At 33.3% G+C, this 21,104-nt stretch overlaps 1 protein-coding gene across 1 annotated transcript in view; it reads right to left on the bottom strand.

Moving 5' to 3' along the window:
* Phyhipl (phytanoyl-CoA 2-hydroxylase interacting protein like) overlaps window positions 1–20,800 on the bottom strand; it is a 56,277-nt gene extending 35,477 nt beyond the window's left edge. Inside the window, exon 1 of the mRNA XM_076835056.1 lies at window positions 20,695–20,800. Coding sequence (XP_076691171.1) covers window positions 20,695–20,800 — 106 coding nt within the window. The remainder of the gene's footprint in view (window positions 1–20,694) is intronic.
* Between the last annotated feature and the right edge of the window lie 304 nt (window positions 20,801–21,104).

Genomic DNA, 21,104 nt, shown 5'->3' with positions numbered 1-21,104 from the left:
CCAGTTTAAAACCATCGTGGTTCTTTGTCCAATCACCTCTACAGCTATCCACTTACTTCTTCATAAGACTTAGCATAAAATATGTGTATATACACACACACACACATACATACATACATATAGGCTTCCATATTTCTTTGAGTCTTCACTTCTGAAGGTTATGTGTCACATAAAATGAATATTAAATAAATTTGTACATTTTCTTCTTGTTCATCTGTCTTTTGTTTTATAAGTCTCCACCACTAATCTAGTTGCCGCAGTCTGGCTGGGCATAATTCAGGAGCCACTTGTCAAAAGAAACGAACTTTATTTTTAGAACACACACACACACCACACCACACAGCTCCTCAGGAAAAACCCTCAGAGCCCAACTGCCACCATCCGCTTCCCACAAGCCTCTCCACCTCCCCCACTCCTCCTGCTCTTGAGGCCGACTGGCTGGGTCGTGTGGGCGGAGCCAAGAAAGTCCCCCAATGAGCAGCTCAGTGGTCTGAAAAGGCAGGGAAACAGCCCAATGAGCATCACCGCAGAGGAGTCAATCAGTTGGCAGCTGGAAGTTTGCTGGGGCCCCTTTCGGCTGTGGCTCTCAACATCTAGTGATGAGTGAGAAAATTTTCTTCCCTCACAACTCTCAATAGAATTTAATAGAGTTGACCATTTGCTGCTTCTTAAACATTGTCTTAGTTTTTCTCCTATATTAGTAACTATTCCTTCATAGTCTATAGCTCTTTGCCTAATCAAAAATTATTAATGTTTCTCAGTCCAGCATTCTTTGTCAATGAATGCTGCCAATGTGAAATAGCACTGAATGTCCTTCAATGAAAGAAATGATTATTGTATGTACTGTTTAGTATAATCACCACTTAACCATATATAACTTTGAGCACATGAAATATAATTAGTACAATAGAAGAGTTAACTCTGATGTAATTTTTATTAATTTAAATAGTTATGACTCTAGAGATTACTATCATTATTATCATCTATAAATGATCTTATTGATAATTTTCAAGTTTATATTACAAGGTTGCAATATAGTCAACACCTCCCTTTTGGTGTCTTAAAGATACCTCAAATTTTAAGTAATCTGAAATGACTCCCAAATCCTGTATTCCCCCAATTCAGTAAGTGACCTCAACATCCACCCAGATGCTCCATCCATAAATTTTAGACTTCAATTACTAATATAGGTTAACTCATCCTTTGTAACTTCTACCAAAACCCAAGCTGTTTTCTTCTCAAAGACTGGATCCCCTACATGTTTTTTTAAACAAAAATAATTTTTTTGTGTGTATCCCCTATCTTATAATATTTTTATATACAGTTTTTTAAAAGCTATTCCTCTCATTCCTAAGTTGGTTATCCTAACATAAAAGCTGTCTTTTAAATATTAGACTTCTAAAAATATTCTCAAACTTTGTCAAAGATAGCATGGGGTATTAAAGGCAATACAAGCAGAATGATTTGGTTCGAAAAAGATAAAGAGAAATGGTAGGAAATACAACTAGACTAGGAGAGTCACAAAGAGCTTCTTAATGTTAGAGAATGGCTAATTAGAACTAGTAAGTAGTAGTTAGTAAAATATGTAGTCAAAAGGCAACTAATGAATAACATGGCAAGATTTCTATGTTAAAAGGATGACTCCATAACTCTTGACATTACTGAAGAAAATGAAATGAAAATCAAATTTTTCTTTTTACAAAAAAAAACCATTTTATTCAGGACCTTACCAATCAATGTAAACACCTCTGCAAATTATTAACCAAAATCCAAACTTTGGAACAATATAAAGAATATGATTGCCAACTAATCAATGAAGTTTGTAGTTAGGAGCTAATAAATAATATGAATATAAAATTATTAATCAACTGTTGTCTTGAAAATGACACAGACAATAAATATGGTTCCTAATGAGGTCAAATAAAATCATTAACTGAATTACATTTTATCATTAATTTACTATCATTGATGCACAATTTGATAAGCAAATAAACTCTACATTTAGAAAATCACTGCATAATTTGGAATGCATACCAGTTATGCAGCATATAATCTTAAATCCTAAAGTATAATGACTATCATTAAATATATAAGGGTCCACAGCTACTTGTGGAAACATTTCCATTACAGTTTGATTTTACTTGTATGAAAACATAATAATCCCCTTCTCTGAGAAAAAATAAAATAAAACCAGAAATTTCTTACTTTAAGGAATTAACTTGTACTGAAGACAAATTATACAACAAAATCACATGACCTAAAAAGTATTTTGGTTTACTCAGATGTTATGCTATAATGAAGCTAAATTTACCCTTTATAAACTGAAGGAAGTATCCATTTGCAATATTATTAAGGTGAATTAGTTATGGTCTGTTTTTTAAGTCAAAGGTTGTGACTACCTATCATTTATTGAGCAAAAAAACTATCTTATTTTACTAAAGAAGCCAGTCTTATATGAAATGTTCAGCACTATGTTAACAATCATGTAGATACTTTCCATAACTTTGGAATTTGATAAAACCTGACTAGTATAATATTTGTAGTTAATCACTTAAAAACGTAACAGCCATGAAATAACAGGAATTTTATTCTTTTCTCTTTTGCAGTTAAGTGTTCCAAAATCTACCAAAAATAAGATAAATATAAAAAATTAAAATACCCAGGGCAGTTTTTACTTAGTGTTATGGTTTGGATGTGAGGTGTCCCGGAAAGCTCATATGAGATTGCAAAAAGGTTTGGAGGAGAAATGATTGGGTTATATATAGCCTTAGTCTAATCAAGTGAGTTAGTTCCCCATGGGATTAACTGAAGTGATGGGGTATGGTTGGAGGAGATGAGAATTGGGGTGTGGCTTTGGGTGTGTATTGGTATCTATAGAGTGGAGTCTCCCTGCTTCCTGGTCACCATGATGTGAGCTGCTTCTTCCCTCTACCACACTCTCTGGTCATATGTTCAGCCTCACCTCACCTCAATCCCTGTGGAATGAAGTCAGCCTTTTATGGACCAAGACCTCTGAAACCATAAGCCCTCAAATAAACTCTTCCTCCAATACTGTTCTGGTCAGATCCTTTAGTGACATCAGGGGAAAGATGACTAAGACAGTCACTTTTACATTTTTTGTCTTCCTCATGTACAAGCATACATGTTTGAATCAAATAATTTTTCTTCTGAATGTTTCTGAGAGGAAATACAAAATGAAATTGTAATAATCAGGTTTAAATTTCCAGAAATAGTCATTATTTACACAGAATTTCTAAGTGGCTACTGTAAAAGCAGAGAATCTCAGATTAAGGATGGATCACACTGTTGATACTTGATACATAGTCTCAGAGATTAGACAGGACTATGAGGTGAATATACCAATAGGGCAAATTCTAGACAACAGGAAGGGAGACAAAACCAGACAGAATATCAGGTAGTCTTCATATGGCAAAAGTCTCATTTGAAAGGTCAAGTATGACCTAGAATAAAAGAAAATACTCTAGTAGTAGGTAACAGGAAGAAGTTCAGGGGATCAGGTTGTTGTATCAAAGAGGCTTAACAGCAAGTTGTATAGTATTAATCATGAGGAACATGAAAGGCAAAATACAGATAATGGGCAAGAAAATAAGGCACAGATTCATTTATAGATACAAACACAAGAAAGATTCAGCTTTTAGAGACAGATATAAGAAGGGTTTGATCAGAGAGGTCAAAGTAAGAGCTTCATTACTAGAAACAAAACACCAGGATAAATTAATATCAGGAATTAGTTGACACCAAGATCATGAAGTCCAGACCTTGAGTTCCTTACAATATCTGTTCTTAGATACAGAATTGTTCCAAAGGATAAATTTACAAGTGGTATTAAGGAACTCAAGTTATGAAAGCCAGACCAATTATCAGGTTAAGATCTATAATCATTCAAACCTTACTGTTGTTGCTATCACCCCAAAATCTGAGCTTTCAGTGGGACTGTTGCTTAAATCTAAAAAGCAAAAACATTAATTGAAGCAAAACTGTATTCACAGGTTACTCATAAAACTGCAATTGTCTAGCATATTGCTAACTAGGATGTTATATCATTCTTTTAGCAGGAGACATGAAGATACATATGTGACAAAAACACTCACAAATATGTTCTTTATGGTGTGCTGACAAAATGGGTGATTAAAGACTTAAACAAAATTTTTAAAAAATATTAATAATGTGAATAATTGGGAAATTTCATTGTTGGTGCAGAAAAAAAATGTTATGATTAGAAAAAAATCAAGAGAAAATTCTTCTATAGAAAATGTATGAGTTAATTAAATCTTTTTAGGCCTTATGACCAAAACACACAACATTCATGAAAAATATCTATTCAAAATGCCACTTGGGCAAGAGAGATCTCCTACATCGGCATAATATGAATAAAATGTTCACAAGGAATTGCAATGATGTTATCTCTTTGCAATCTAATTTTGAGTATATCAATTTGATAAATTTTAAACAACTTTATGGAATTCTTTCCTACTGTGTTAATGAGCACCTGGCCCTAATAAATATTTGCTGAGTGAATGATAAATGCATTAATGAACTGAAATATGAAAGCATGAAAACACAATTACTGAAAGCATACTAGAGAAGGTACTCCCTATCAAGTTTAGCAAAACTTAATATATTAATTGGGAAAATATCAGATTAAAAACCAAAATTAAAACATTATTATTATTTGGGGCTGGGGATGTGGCTCAAGTGGTGGCGCGCTCGTCTGGCACGTGTGTGGCCTGGGTTCAATCCTCAGCACCACATACAAACAAAGATGTTGTGTCTGCTGAAAACTAAAAAATGGAATATTAAAATTCTCTCTCTCTCTCTCTCTCTCTATCTTTAAAAAAACATTATTATTATAGTTTGGATATGAGATGTCCCCCAAAACCACCTATATTAATGCAAGAGTTTTCAGAGGTGAAATGATTGGACTGTGAGAGCTGTAAGAAAAGCAATCTATCCCAGTTTGAAAAGACTGACTGGGTGGTAACTGGAGGCAGGTTGGGCATGGCTAGAGAAGGTACACGTGACCTAGAAGGGTTCATCTTCCCTGTAGCCCCTTCCCCTCTCTGTCTCCTGATGACCATGAGGTAAGCTGTTTTCTTTAGCCCTGTCCTTTGATTATGATGCTCTGCTTCATATTGGGACCAGAGCAATGAGTCAGCCATCTTATGGACTGATTCTTTTTACCTACAATCCATGTATTTTAGTCAACTTTACATTACTATGATCAAAAGACCCATATAATTTCCTAAGCAAGAGAATATATCAGAAAAATGTTAGTAAGTGATGAGTTTAGGACATACTGCTCCAAACTATACTAAGCTGAAAGATTTGAGAAAACAGCTTAAAAAGTTCACACCCTGACCTTTTCTTACCTTTTCCAAAACAGATCATAAGACTTTCATGAGCAGGTGATCTACCTATACCCAGAGGAAAAGAACATTCTTAACTCTGAAGACATAAGAATACAGAGGAGGGCTACAGGTATAGCTCAATTGGTACAATGCTTGCCTTGCATGCAGAAGGCCCTGGGTTCTATCCCCAGCATATATATATATATATATATATATATATATATATATATATATATATATATATATCTCTCTCACACACACACACACACACACACACACACACACAGAATACAGAGAAGTTGAAAACAATAGGCCTTGTTAAATTCTCCTAGTTTATTATCATTAGATCAGATCCTCTTTTCTTTCAATCATATTTCTCCAAATCTAGGGAAGAATTGGAGATTCTTTGGATCTTCATTTCCTCAAGGTGGCTTCTGTGTCACATAAAATTTATGTTAAAATCAAATTTATATGCTTTTCTTTAGTTAATCTGTCTTTACTATAGGGGGACTAAGACATGAGCCTAAGATAAGAAACTAAAATATTTTTCATCACCTACAAAAGTCACAGACCCTTAATGATAATGCAAGCCAATAAAAATCACTTTCAAAAGAGTTAAATTACAGTGCCAAAATAAACTTTACAATGCCATAATTTATATTATTAATAAATATCATTCAACGTAAAAATTTTGAAAAATGCTTTTGATTTTCACAAAAACTGTTCTGGTTAAAATTCTTTTTTCCCTTTCTTACATCACCACACTTAAACATAATATTTTTTTATAGTTTATAAGTGTTCTGTGGACCATAAGGAAAAATGAATATTGACAGAAATACTGGTTAAGCTTGGCACTTTACAGGTAAATGACACAAATTTGGCCTTTTAGAGTACAATTTTAATGTAATTATCAGCAAAATTATTTAAAAATAATTGTTGGCAAAATTATAATTTAGCTACCTATGACATGGCTTAAATATAGATAACACAGAAAATATGAAATCTGTTAATATCCAATTTAGTATATGCTTCCTCTCATAAAACTTTCAGAAATAATTTAAGAAATCATTACACGTAAGAGAATTATTTGTTTTCACTTTTTGCCATTTTACCTTTCTGTCATATTCTAAAGCAGTAATGGTGAATACTATTATAGGAAAAATACTGCCTGACTAATGTGTTTTATAAGTTTAGATTTCATATTTCAGATTTTCTTAAAATATACAACATCTGAATTTAAAGTACAATGAAAATAACAAAATACCAACACATGATTTGTGCTAAATAGCATAATGAATGTTACCAGGAAATTATTTAGGATTTTCATTTAAATATTATTATATAATAAGGAAAGTAGGTGGTCATTGTATTTTAGAAAATTAAAATTAGAAAGTATTAATACTATAGGAAAATATTTTCAAACTGTTAAGAGACAAGCAAAAAAAAGTTCAATAGTTGATTCATATGAAACTCTTAGAAATATATGTAAAGCTCTTAGAAATATCTATATAAATTAAGATACTACAAAATATGGTACAAAAAGAATTCTTGTATAGAAGAAATGGCTAGATTCTATTTGGAACATTTATCATTACTGCAATCAAATTTTGTTAGTGTCAATTTTACCTCTAGAATTTAAATAAACGAAGCTTTTAGCAAAACAAGTAATATGAAGAGTAAATTCCAAAACCATTGCTTTTTAGTCATTAGACTTTCCTTTTTTTAAAAAAATCACTGAACATAACCAACACATTAAGCCCCAGAAAAAAACTGGATATAACAAATTGCACCAGAATACACAAATAGTGTAAAATACCCAGCTTGAAAATGTTAGAGAAAAATTATACTTTAAAATGGAAGGGTTACCTAAAAAGAAAGAATCTGCAAAAAACAAAATGTAAGTGTAAAAAAAGGTCTCATTTAGGTTAGCTCTAAACAAATACTCTAGTAAACATTAAAATAGTAGGCTCAAGGTCAAATCATCAGCACAATTATAATTTAGCTACCTTAGACATTGTTTAGAAGTAAAACGACAAATGCTAAATCTTTGCATTTCCAGTTTAGTATATGCTTCCTCTCATAAAAATGTCAGAGATAATTTAATAGTATATATTCAGTATGAAACCTAAGAAACAGATTTGGTGAAGATTTGTTTTTCTTTAAGCTCCCATGTAATTTAAGCTCCAACAATTCATTTATTTTATGAATAAGAATATTTATTTATGTTACAGCAGAATATATTGCTAAGTAAGAAAAATTAATCCAGTGTTTTTCCATAGTAAACAAAATAATCATATACAGTCAAAAGTAGGGAAAGAAACATATCCAGTACAGAGCTTAGGTCAATTGTATTTCATCCATGTTTAACTGCCTAAAATGTACCCTACTAAAACTGATAATATATTTAAAAAACACTAATTTTCAAATGATAATTTCAGATACTGCCAAAGCAAGCACCAGTATTCTAATTTATTCACTCTAATAAGCAGTTCCACACCTGACATGGATCTCAAACACTGACAAGATAAGGAATGAACATTGAAAAAGGAAAAATAAGGGCAACTGAGAAACAGTTTAGACAACCAAATTTCCATCTTTGTCCACAATTTTACTCTCTATGAGACATGGATGTATATTTCTAATGGCCTTCTACACATTTCCATCTAGATATTTCAAAAACATTTCAAATCTAAACTGACCCAGAGATTACTTTAATAGATTATTATACCAAGCCTACCTCTTTATTCCCTCCATCCAATAATTCCTATTTTGTTTTGTAGTGTCAAAATATACCCAACTTCCCAATATATCAAAATGAGCCATTCTCAACAACTCATTTTTCATGTCTCACTTGAGATATTCCAATTTAATTACAAATTTACAGATCTTTACCTTAGAATATTCATTGATTTCACCACTGATTTTTACCTGTCTTGTTTTAGGAATCCTACCTATTATAATTAGTTATCATTAACTGGTTAAACTCCTAGAGTTCAATATCATCAAAAGGAATGCCAGAATACCACTTCTAAAACCCAAAATTTAATATCTCTTTCCTGATATGTTTTGGATGTAGTTTGTCCCCAAGGTTTCTTGTGTTAAAAGTGTGATCTCAGTGTGGCAATGTTAAGAGATGTTGGGATCATTAAGAGGCAAGGCTTGGCCAGGTGTGGTGGTGAATGCCTGTAGCTGCAGCGATTTGAAAGGCTAACAGGAGAATTCTAAGTTCAAAACTAGCCTCAGCAATTTAGTGAGACACTATCTCAAAATAAAAAATAAAGAACGACTGGGGATGAAGCTCACTCTTCCCTGCCCAGAGTTCAATCCCTAGTACCAAAAAAAAAGAGGTGAATGCTTTTTCTATTTCTATGAGGAATGCCATTGGGATTTTGATTGGAATTGCATTAAATCTGTATAGTGCTTTTGGTAGTTTGGTCATTTTGATAACATTAATTCTGCCTATCCAAGAGCAAGGTAGATCTTTCCATCTTCTAAGGTCTTCTTTGATTTCTTTCTTTAGGGTTCTGTAGTTGTCATTGTATAGATCTTTCATCTCTTTCATTGATTCACAAGTTTTGTTTTTTTTGAGGCTATTGTAAATGGGGTAGTTTTCCTCACTTCCCTCTCAGAGGATTTACCACTGATATACAGAAATGCTTTTGACTTATGGGTGCTGATTTTTATATCCTGCTACTTTGCTGAATTCATTTACTAGTTCTGACATGAACAGACACTTGACTTCTTAGAAGAGGATATACAATCAATCCACAATCCACAAATCTGTGCTCTAACATCTCCAGCAATTAGAGAAATGCAAATCAAAACCACTCTAAGATATCATCTCACTCCAGTCAGAATGGCAGCTATTATGAAGACAAACAACAATAAGTGTTGGCGAGGATGTGGGGAAAAAGGCACTCTCATACATTGCTGGTGGGACTGCAAATTGGTACAGCCAATATGGAAAGAATATGGAGATTCCTTGGAAAACTGGGAATGGAACCACCATTTGACCCAGCTATTCCTCTCCTAGGTCTAACCCAAAGGACTTAAAATCAGCATACTACAGGGACACAGCCATATCAATGTTTATAGTAGCACACTTCACAATAGCTAAACTGTGTAGCCAACCTAGATGCCCTTCAGTAGATGAATGGATAAAAAAAATGTGGCATAAATACCCAATGGAATAATACTCAGCAATAAAAGAGAATAAAATCATGGCATTTGCTAGTAAATGGATGAAGTTAGAGAAGATAATGCTAAGTGAAGTTATCCAATCCCAAAAAATCAAATGCTGAATATTTTCTCTGGTATAAGAAGTCTGACTCATAGTGGGGTAGGGAGGAGGAACATGGGAGGAATAGACGAACTCTAGATAGGGCAGAGGGGTGGAAGGGAAAGGGAGGGGGCATAGGGTTAGCAATGATGGTGGAATGTAATGGACATCATTATCCAAAGTACATGTATGAAGACATGAATTGGTGTGCACATACTTTATATATAAACAGAGACATGAAAAATTGTGCTCTATATGTGTAAAAAGAACTGTAAAGCATTCTGCTGTAATGTATTTAAAAAATAAAATCAATTAAAAATAAGAGGTGAGATTTTGTACTTGGTAGGAGGTCATTAGCTCATTAGGGCATTACCCTTGGAAGGGATTGAGGTAATTCTTGTGGGCCCCTGGTTGTCTCTGGCAAGAGTATTATTAAAAAAGACAGACAAGGTCATCCCTGGTCCCTGATGAGGTAGCCAGAGGACCTTTGCTAGATAAGGGCCCATAGGAGAGTCAGTGCCATGCTGTTTGGACTTTCAGTCTCCAAAACTGTTAACTAAATGAACCTATTTTCCTTAAAAATCACCCAGCCTCCAGCATTCCCTTATAGTAATGGAAAATTTATAAATATACTTCCTTACCTAAAAACTATGCTTATCTACAGCATTGTTTCTCCAATGGGTCACTGACATCAGCATCATCTGGAAACTTGTTAGAAAAGCAAATTCTTGGGCTCCACCCCAGATCTAATCAATCTGAAACTCAGGGGATGGAGCTCAGCAATCTGTGCTCTAACAAGCCCTCTAGGATAAATTGTGAGAACTACTGAAAACTGAAAACTGATTTAAATATTTTTATTAAAGAGATGACTTCAGCAAACATCATCATTTAACTTTATTTGTAATTATTTTTAAACTAATTTTAAAATGGTAATACGAATGGCATACATTAAATTGTGCCATATTATGTGATTTTGGGTGAGCAGCAAAATAAAACATTGCCTACAACTCAGTGCACAAAATGGTACAGTGTATAAAAACATGTGGTTCTATTTCCTGTTTGTTGAAATTCAAGCCACCAAAAATATGATCAAGTAAAACATTACAAACATCATGTACTACATGTAGCATTCAGTTAGTTGCAGGAAAGGTTCACCTGCATCTGTTTGGATTTTCTTCTCATCATAACAAATTAAACAGGTTAAGGAATTGGTCTGAGCTTTGTTTATTTCATCTCTAATTATATTAATAATGAAGTTACTTCTAAGTTTGGGATACAATTACACTTTTTCCAGTAATAGGTAATAAAATGATTACCTATAAAACTAAAAATGGATTCCTAGATATACAAGAAATACTAACCAAGTTTAACATGGATATACCCTTCCAAGTGAAATAAATCTGCTAGCAGCTCTGATAAATACTCAAAGTTAAAATAAAAAAATAGTCATTTATCATTAGTACTTAATTTGTAATGATAAAATCTGACAAGTTTTCATTAAGTTTCACATGAAAAGATTTTGTAAAATAGTGATATAGTCTTTGACAAAGTCCATAATTTTGCAACAAAATAGTAACTGAAGTTGTAAATCTGACAATGGAACAAAGTCATTATACCACTTACCATAAAAAAAAAAGCATATACAATTGGAAAAAAACTCATTAAATCCTGCATTTCTCATATTGCAACCAACGTTAAATAAGTATGCTGTTTTTAAAAAACAAAACAAAAAGACATGTGCCTTGATACATGTCTTAAAATTCAGAGGATACAAAAATATTCAACACATATACCTGATTAATTGAAATGCTAAAATTATATAAAATCTTTCCAATTTAACTGAATGAAAATATGAATGTGGCAGATTTCATTTGTCTCTGTAGTTTTCTAAGTAGGTAAATTCAAAAAACAGTAAAATAGCGGAGAAGAAAAATATATTGTCTAAATCAGTTCTCAAAACATCATCCACTAAATTGTCAGAAATGTTGAGACAACTATATTAAGGGAAGTATATAATATAAAAAATTCCTATAAAAGCTATTGCCAGATTTTACAAAGTAGTAACTGTGCATTAATAAGAATTAGACATGGAGGTATTTCAAAGTAATTTTGGATAATCACATATAAAATGTCCTTTAAATTGTAGGTTTTTTTCCTCTAAGTCAACTATGATATTATAGACAGAAAATTTCAAAACCCATTAGCTGAGTGTCCTGAAGCAAGGCATAAGTGCTTCAAAAGAAATATTTTTATTAATTAAATTTTTTATAAATCCTTTGAATATAAATAACTTGAGCAAACCAATTTATCTAACTCTTTAATAAAATGAAGAAAATCATAATATATTCAGAATGTCAGTAAGTTTATAAATATAGATAAGTTTTCAAAATAAAATTGAACCTTACAGGTAGGATTCATCATATAACTAAAATAAATTTAACTGACTAAACTTTTCATAAGCACAAAAGGATATCAACAAATATCTCAGAATGTTACAAGATATTTTATCATAAATGAAAAAATGAAGTGACTGATAAATCCACTCTAATATTTGCCTCCAAATGAAATATTTACTCTTTCATGATTCAAGTTTTTAAAAAACTTACTATTTTTCATTAATTCTGGATCAGTTTATTTGTATAATATCTTGAGATTGTAAATGAGTTTAAAACATTAGTTTGCCACTACTTATTTGTATGAACTTATAATTATCAACACATAATATCAAAAAAAGATAAAATAAAGAAATAAAATGAATGTTAAGGCTGATATAAAATAGAAATTTCAAGGATAACTGCTAATTTAAATTTCCTCCTGTTACTCATTGACTTTATTCTGCTTTATTCTTCTGTTAAATTTAGAATTACTGGATAAATGTACCCTAGTGAAATGCTATTTTCACTTATTAAATGGACTTCTATAAAAAGTTTTTTTTTAATTAAAGGTTCACTACAAATTAGAAAGTTTGCAATCTACTAATCTATACTCCTCATAATTACATACCTTAGCTAGCATTAATTAGCTTTCAGCTTAATTTCCTACCAGGCATACTTCTTTCCTCCAGCAATATAAAAAGCTATACATCCCATACATGGAACTTACATGGTTTTATGCCTTTGGATATGCTCCTGTCTCTACCAGAAATGCCCTTCTCCCCCTTATTCTGGCAAAATTTTACTTTTAATATCCAAAAAATGCTGATTCCCAAATTTATGACAGAACTAAACACTTTCTCTTCTATACTCCATTACAGTGCTTATCACATATTAATATTTATATATTTAAATATATTATCTTCCCAAATAAATTACACCTCTGAATTATTTGAATGAAGAAGCCAAGTTCTTAGATCCTTCCCCTAACCCTGTCACTTGCTCTTTATACAGACCCTACAGTTGGAATGCATATACAGACAAATAGCGAAAAATAGCAGTTAACTAAGAGAACAAAAGGCAACAAAGTGTGAGTCTTCACTAGTTAAGATTAGTACCTAAAAATTATCTAAGGATAACAGAATGATACCATCCTCTAGCTAGTCCTACTTAAGTATGTTCTACTCAAAAGTGATAGTCTACAAAGTATCAGTCTTCAATGAGATAAATATTTAAAAAATACTAAATTTAAAAAGAAACTTTCACAGGAATTTATCTGATTTTATGTCTGTTGAAAAATTTGTTATCTTTTTAAATTTTTTAGTAATTTTAAAAATATTCTGTAAATTTCAGTGACAGCATTTTTTTAAAGGGTCTTTTACTACAGATAGTTGATAGGCTATGGACAACAAAAAGATGAATAAGTATGACTCTTTTTTTTAAGAAGAAAGAAAGAGAGAGAGAGAGAGAGAGAGAGAGAGAGAATCTTTTTTTTTTTTTTTTTTGTAGATGGTCACACACAATGCCTTTTTTATTTTTTTATGAGGTGCTGAGAATCAAACCCAGGTCCCACCTGTGCTAGGCAAGCGCTCTATTGCTGAGTCACAATACCAGCCCAAATATGACTCTTTTTAAATGAGAGTTTGGTTAAGAAGTAAGGATTATGGTACCTACATAAATTTCATAGTATATATTAATATAATTGTACATATTCTCAGTTATCTTTGACACTTTAAAACATATTAATAGAATTACAAGTGCACTTGAATTACCTAATCATAAATAGCCTTTCTAAATTTTATTATATGAAAGCCAGATTCATGTTAAAATTAGGATTTGTTTTCTGTCTATCAGACACAATGGAATAATAAAGGGCCATCCATCTTGGGACTAACCCCACACATTAGCTAACATTGTTGTGCTAACAGTCAGGTTTCCACAGTTCTCTGCATGACCTGCATAATCTTAAAATCCTGATAATATGTAAAATCAAAATGAGCATACAATTTTCTATCAGAAATTCTTTTATAACTTTCTTTCAGAAGACACTAACTTGCATTCTCAATTTTCTATCTAACATGTTAGTAAACTTTTACAATAAAGAGTCAGACAATAAGTATTTTAAGGTTTATGGGCTATAGATTCTATCACAGCTACTCTTCTCTGCTGCTGTGGCAAAAGAATAACCGTGGATAAACATGCAAACAAATGTGCATGGCTGTGTTCCAATAAAATTTTAGTTGTAAAAAAGACAGGTTAGTAGATCTGGCCTAAAGACCATAACTTGCTGATTTCTAGTCTACATCATAGATGCAACTTTAAAATGTAACCACTAAGAATCTATCACATAGTATATGATTATTTTGATTCTTGTTGTCATTAGTAACCAGCTTTAAAAATTTTAAAGGCTGAGATATTTACCATATCATTCAAATTAGTGGACAATAAGAAAAGTATATTGAAAAAAAATGTTGTGCCTTGTCTTTAATGGCATATGTCTGGAAAAGCTACAAGTCTTTCATACTATAATTAGATAGCAACACTCCCACAGGCTATAGAAACAAAAGGACAGATTTATTTACTAAAGTTGCCACAACCACTATAACAAATAGTAGATACGCAAAATTCCCAGAGAAGTCTGTTCTTTAAATGAGCCACAAACTAGACTCAATTAGTCATGAGAAACAAAAGGAACCAATTCCAAGTGTCATGTTCTTTGTTCAATTCACTTCTATAGAGCAACTTCAAAATTCAGTTTTTGTTTGCGTTTTTAACAAACCTGATTGTAGATTCATTTCATCTTTGGGGTTCAAAGTTGACTATCCCCAGGATATTATCACTCTTTTCCTTCAAGGAGTAAGATACAAGCAAAGCTCATTAGAGACTAACACTAAAGTCAAATCCTAAGCTTCCCCTTTCACATAAGTTCTAGAATCCCTAATGGAACATGTATTTCTATGAGCAATTCTTCTCTGTATTCTAGAATTTTTCTTCCCATAGTACAAGAATTGATGAATATTTATTGTAACCTTCCAAGGGGTCTCAATGTTGTATTTCAAATGTTTTAACATAACTTAAATGTTCTTTTTGTTTTATACTAATCCCTTTAAAAAGTCTGTCAGGACTCAGACTGGAGACTCTATATCTTTAAGCAGATGATTTTTCACAATCCTCTCTAAATATCCAAATGGTTAATTTTATATAGTAATGATTCTAAAAGTTTTATCATCAGATTGTAAGAAGTTTTTGAGGAGTAGGAATGAAGAAAAAGAACCTAAAATGAATGTAAGGTCTCTCAAGGGGATCCATACTAAAAACAATGACAAAGTAATACACAATATTTTTCTGGCAATATAGTATCTATGAGAGAGGGAAGAGGCCCTGGAAAGAGCTTAGGACATACTTGGATGTTCGCTGAGACCTAAAATTTGAAACGTAAAACCTGATGTCATCATGATGTCTAAATATCATTTCCTTTCTCCTTATTTTTATTTTCTATCAATGATTCTTCTGATTTTCAGAACTTTCCAGACAAAATTCTAACGTTACTCCTAATCACATTTCATTTTGTCTGAAAATTCAATCATCAATTCTTTAGTAGTTACTTTGTAGATTTCTTTTATACCATTGCCACTCATTATCTTACATAAAAGATTGTAAAGCTTTCTAATTTTTTCTGCCTACTTCTTCTATAGATTTCTACTAGAAGCCTTCCCAAACGCTAATTTTACTTCTTAAATGTATGTGTATGAAACATTACCTGCTCAGTAAGATATTTAACTACTGTCTAGTAATAACAAAATATTTTAAACAGTTAAGGCATGTGTTTTTGAGTAGTCACATCAGGATTTAAATAATAAAAGACAGACAAAAGACTTTTACAGAGAAATTTAACAATAATGGAAAATAAATCCAAGAAAGAGGCATATTCTACAAGGCAAAACTTAAATTATGCATTTACTAAGGACAAAGAAGGGAAATCATAAACTAGAAGGATCATGCTTGCTGCAATAAGCAATATAACTGTTGTTAACACTGAACTCCAGGATACAATTCAAAAGAGGAAAAGTATATTTACATCAGAGTAAAAAATCAAGATTGGGCATACACAAGGTGGAAATACTAGTGGAGATAAAACCAAGTAGTCTAGGACATTGTGTAGATACTGTTCTTTATAGAGTGAATTTCTGACCAGCCTACCTGGGCAACAGAGCAACTTGCCAGTGTTACTACTTAGGACACATCAGTCATTCTACCACTGGAGGGAGTCTGGCCACATATCCTTTGATGAGACTTTTACTGTAATAACTTCTTGGTCTTCCAGGGGAATGAATGAGAATCCCTACCAAGAATATGAATTTGTTTAACATAATTCTGATGAGTTTCAATTTTTAGTTTCTTTTAAGTTCTCATTTTTGTTTTTTTCCATATTCACTAATGAGAATTTGCAGCATCTTCATAGTCATACCAGAGTAACAGAAATGAATACAGAGGTCATATGACCTCCTACAGAGCTATCCTTAGAAAAAATATTTTAAAAAGTACTGAAAAGGAAGACAAAGAAGGGCTCTTATGCAAACACCTACTCAAAATAGTACCTAAGGTCATAAGGCACAAGAAAAGAAAACAAAAAGATTTGAATTAGAAGCTGAAAACATATTTTAGGGCTAAGGCTAACAAAGATTATTGATGAGATGGTAAAATAAAATCAAGGGATAAGACTACTTAACTGTGATTTTTAAATTTACTGTTCTTTTAAAATACATAATTTAGTTTGCATTAATTACTCATAAAGTATAAGATTTCCTAACTAAACAATACACAACTAAAATTATGAAAAACAACATAGACTAATACATTAGCAAAAAAAAGAGGATAAAGCAGTAGTTTAACTCAATAACATATTTGGAGAATAATATTTCATTCACAATAATTATTACTCTATTTTTATACTATATACTTCATTTTATTATTTCAACACTTCTATACAACTGACATTACTATGCCCACTTTGTTAAAAATGTTAAGTCACTTGCCTACGGTTGGACAGCTAAGGAGTCAATAATTTTCTAACCAAAGTCATATTTGTTATGGTATTATTATACACACATACCCCCCCACAGCATGTCAGTGAGACTGAGTAATTACATTATTGTAATAAAGATATTAAAGAGTATGGGTACTTTTCCTAGATGTTTGTTTCAGAAAATGTTATCAAGGATTATCTAATAGACACTGTGCTTCCCAGCATGTGGATTACTTTGTTTTGAGTCAAAATTTGTTTAATTCACACATGCATGAGCATAAATAATGAGGTTCAACAGATTTATAATTTAAATAGGTATGATAAAGTCCACATTTGAAGAAATCTATTTTTTAAACATATAAAAAGGAGAAAACTGGTTTTTTCTTTTTCTTCACAGAACTATTGTTAGAAACAAAGAAAGTTAAATCTGTCAGCTTCTGTGTAATTTCTTTAAAATTTATTCCCATCAGGTCAATGAGCATCTGAAATTTCTACAAGAAGAAAAGAAATGACCTGGAAATGAGTTCCCATATTACTGATGCTAACAAGTGAAAAATTATTTTTTCCTTCCTTTTTTGAGAAGTCATAATGAAATCATATCATGTTTGCAATCTGAGTATATTTCAGCACAGCAGAGGTGGAGAAACAAACATAATCTCCTATTTCCAATACAGACTTATATAAGCCCCTAAATCTACAGTGCATCTTAAAGATTTCCTAATAGAAATCTATCCAGAATCCTTATTTGAACTTCAAGTAACTTCACACCTGGGCAGGGACCAAGTACTATCAATCAAAAGAAAGACTACCCATAATGTATATGTTTCTCTGTGTTTACGTGTTTATAAGAACCCTCTTGCTTAATTAAAAATCCAATTACATGACCACTTGAACTCTAATTTATATTCTTTCAAGACTACTAAATATTTTTATAGGCTAGGAAAAAAACATTGTGAATTGATGCTAATAATTTAAACATCAATATGTAGGAAAATAGGCAAGTAACAAATAAAAATATAAAATAGAAGAGCCAAGGGAACATAAGAACGACATACAGTTATGTTCCTAGATGCTACAGCTTTTAGTTCATACAATATGCAAAACATTATAAAATTTAAAACATGTATGAGTGGAGAGGGTAAAGGAATGTTCACTTTATTATACTTTTAAGGAATTGATGTTTTATTTTTTTCATTATCAAATTAACAGTGGAGTAAAATGAGAAAAGAATAAGTGAGAAAAATCTATTTCAATGATCATAAAATTATGAAAATATAATGCTTATTATGTACATAAGCACATAAGTATGTCTTCTGCCACACACTTATAACTATATAGTGTAGAAAGACAAGTGTGTGGCAGAAGATATACTTATGTGCTTAAGGCAAAAGTAAAATAAGGAGACCTGAGAGGAAGGAAAGTGAAGGAAGCAAAAGGAACAAAATATCACCCAGCTGAAAATTTCTCAATGTAAAATGATGCTAAATAAGGTCTGATTGACAAATTTAATGCAACACTTTACAAACTATTTTTCAAAAACAACTACATTATCCCCTCTAAATAATTCCCATCAAGCCAATTTAATATTTTTGGAATTGATACATAAGGTAGGATCATAAAGAAAAAAAAAGTTAACCATTTAACAACTGCCTACACTAGTCACTCCAAATTTTTATGAATCTTCTAATAGAATAGTTAGCTTATTGTACTCATTGGTATAAGCTCTTTTACCTACTGAAGCCTCCTTAGTCTCTAATAAATCCATCAGAGGTCTTCAAATAATAATTTTCATAGAAACTGCTTATTGCAAATATTCCTAATTAAATGTTACATAATTTGCTCCTTTTGCAAAATTCACAATGTGAACAGAAACAACTACAAAATGTAACCAGAACAAAATAGTTACTACTCTAGAAAAGACCACAATAAATGTAGCATTAATTTTTGCACTCTACATTAACTCGCTGTAAACTTCATTTAAAAAGTCCCTAAACTTTATTTTCCCTAATATCTTTGAAACATGATTAATTCACTTTAAATATCGAGATTACTGGGATCTGAGGAACAACAATGAATTACCCACTTCCAACTACTGACATCTACTTTTTATTTGATTCTTCATTTCCTCTCAAACCAACCTAAGAAAATTAAAATATTTGCAAATTAAAATGGTAGCATTACAAAGTGACTTCATGAAAGTATAAATTAAAACTCAAATAACTTCCTATGTGATATATTTAAAATAACCTTTAGTCTAATCACGCAAACTTATATAAGGCATTCCAAAAAGATTTTTAGATGAGCTAAATATACACACTTAACCATCCATGAATAAAGGAAATGTAAGTAGCCTTGGTAAGAATACATATTTATTCATACCATATCTATTTCAGAAATTATTCAAACTGTCACTGGTTTGAATTTTGGTTCCAAAATTAGTAGATATTAACAGAAGTAAACTAAACTTTGGTGTTTACTTAACCTAAATATACCAAACAGCAACACCTAAGACTTTGCAAACAAGATTTCTGCTCCCTATTTGGCCTACACTAATAAAATTTTATGATCTTACTGGGAGCATATTGGTATCTCTACATAACTTTGGTTTAAAAATGTTTTACAATCATTAGCTCTCTATATAGTTAAACATTAATTTCATTTATAGTCCAAAGAATTCAGAGTCCTCTTGACAATCTGTAAATTGGTTTTCTGTTGTCAGATGTAGAATTTTACAATTGTTTGGCCAACCAAACACTAATTAAATGACTTCTTTACAAATGAAGTTTTATTCCACATTACTGCAAAAGCATTGACTCTCCAGCTAATCCAACTAACACAGATGCCCTGTAACCCACACTGCACACAGTACTAGTTTATCCCTTTAACGCTCAGACCTGTGTCCAATTTCCTTGTTTAGGAGACTGCCAACTTTAACAATAGAATAAACAATACAATATCGGCACACAATGGTGCTTAGCTCGCACATACTCTGAATCACAGCAGCTATATTAGGCCAATTCCTTTACAGACATTTTTTGACAGTGTGAATCACAGCCCTGAACCTTGAAGCCAGTGCCTGTCCTTGGTGCTGAAATGCTTGGGATTTCCACCCCACCCCACCCTCGCCCCTTCACTAAAAAACTGTCACTCTCACCCCAATTTGAGAGGATAAATGGACTTAATTTAGGGAGTCCGAGGATGGGAGGCTTCCAAAAGCATTGTCTGATAAGTTTCTAGGCAGGGAATGCTAACTACTGTTTGCGTGCCTGATGAAAGTGACAGAAACCCCCAAAGGGCATTTTCCCTCGGTGCCAAGAGACCCGGGAAATCCGGACTGCGGCAAAGATCGGAAACGCCTGGTCCGGGCAGGAGCCGCGGGCGCCAACGGCGCCCTCCCGGGGCAGGCAGGCGAAGGCGGCGTGGGTCGCCGTGGACGAGGGCGACTTTCCGCGCCAAGACGCAAGCCCTGGGATCCTTTTGTTTCTGGGGTGAGAGGGGAAGGAGGGGACCTCGCACCTGCATTTATTAGCACCCTGGGAGACAACAAAAGACCCTGCCGCCCGAGCGGGCGACGTCGGCGGGGCCCGGGCGGCCGCAGAGCCTTGGCGCGGGCTCGGCCCCTCTCCTCTCGGTCCCGGCCGCTCTTACCGTCCCGGTCGCACAGCTGAATGGCCTCCAGGCTAAGGTTTTTGATCACCTCCTCACAGGGGCTGGTGGGGCTGTTGAGGGCATGATCCAGGCGCGGCACCTCCATTTTTCCAACCCCCTTCTCAAGCCCGCCTGCTTCGTATCCAGGCTCTCTCAGTGGGGTGGGTGGGTCAGAAGGGCGGGAAAGGAAGGGTAGTGGTGAAGCGGGGAGGAGATCTGAGACTGGGCGCCGAGAGGCCAAGGCTGAGCCGCCAGGCTGGAGAGCCGCGGCCGAGGCGACGGCCCTGGCAGGAGCTCTAGGGAGTGTGCGGCTGACAGACTGAGCGGGACCCGGCGCGAGGGCGGGAGGCGCGCGCTCTCGGCGGGGAGGGGGACGAGGCGCACCGGGAACGTGAGAAACAGTGCGCGCG

The sequence above is a fragment of the Callospermophilus lateralis genome, chromosome 15 (assembly GCF_048772815.1).
Source record: "Callospermophilus lateralis isolate mCalLat2 chromosome 15, mCalLat2.hap1, whole genome shotgun sequence".
Taxonomy (NCBI): domain Eukaryota; kingdom Metazoa; phylum Chordata; class Mammalia; order Rodentia; family Sciuridae; genus Callospermophilus; species Callospermophilus lateralis.
Note: the sequence above shows the minus strand (reverse complement) of the source record. Positions and strands in the feature narration are given on the sequence as shown.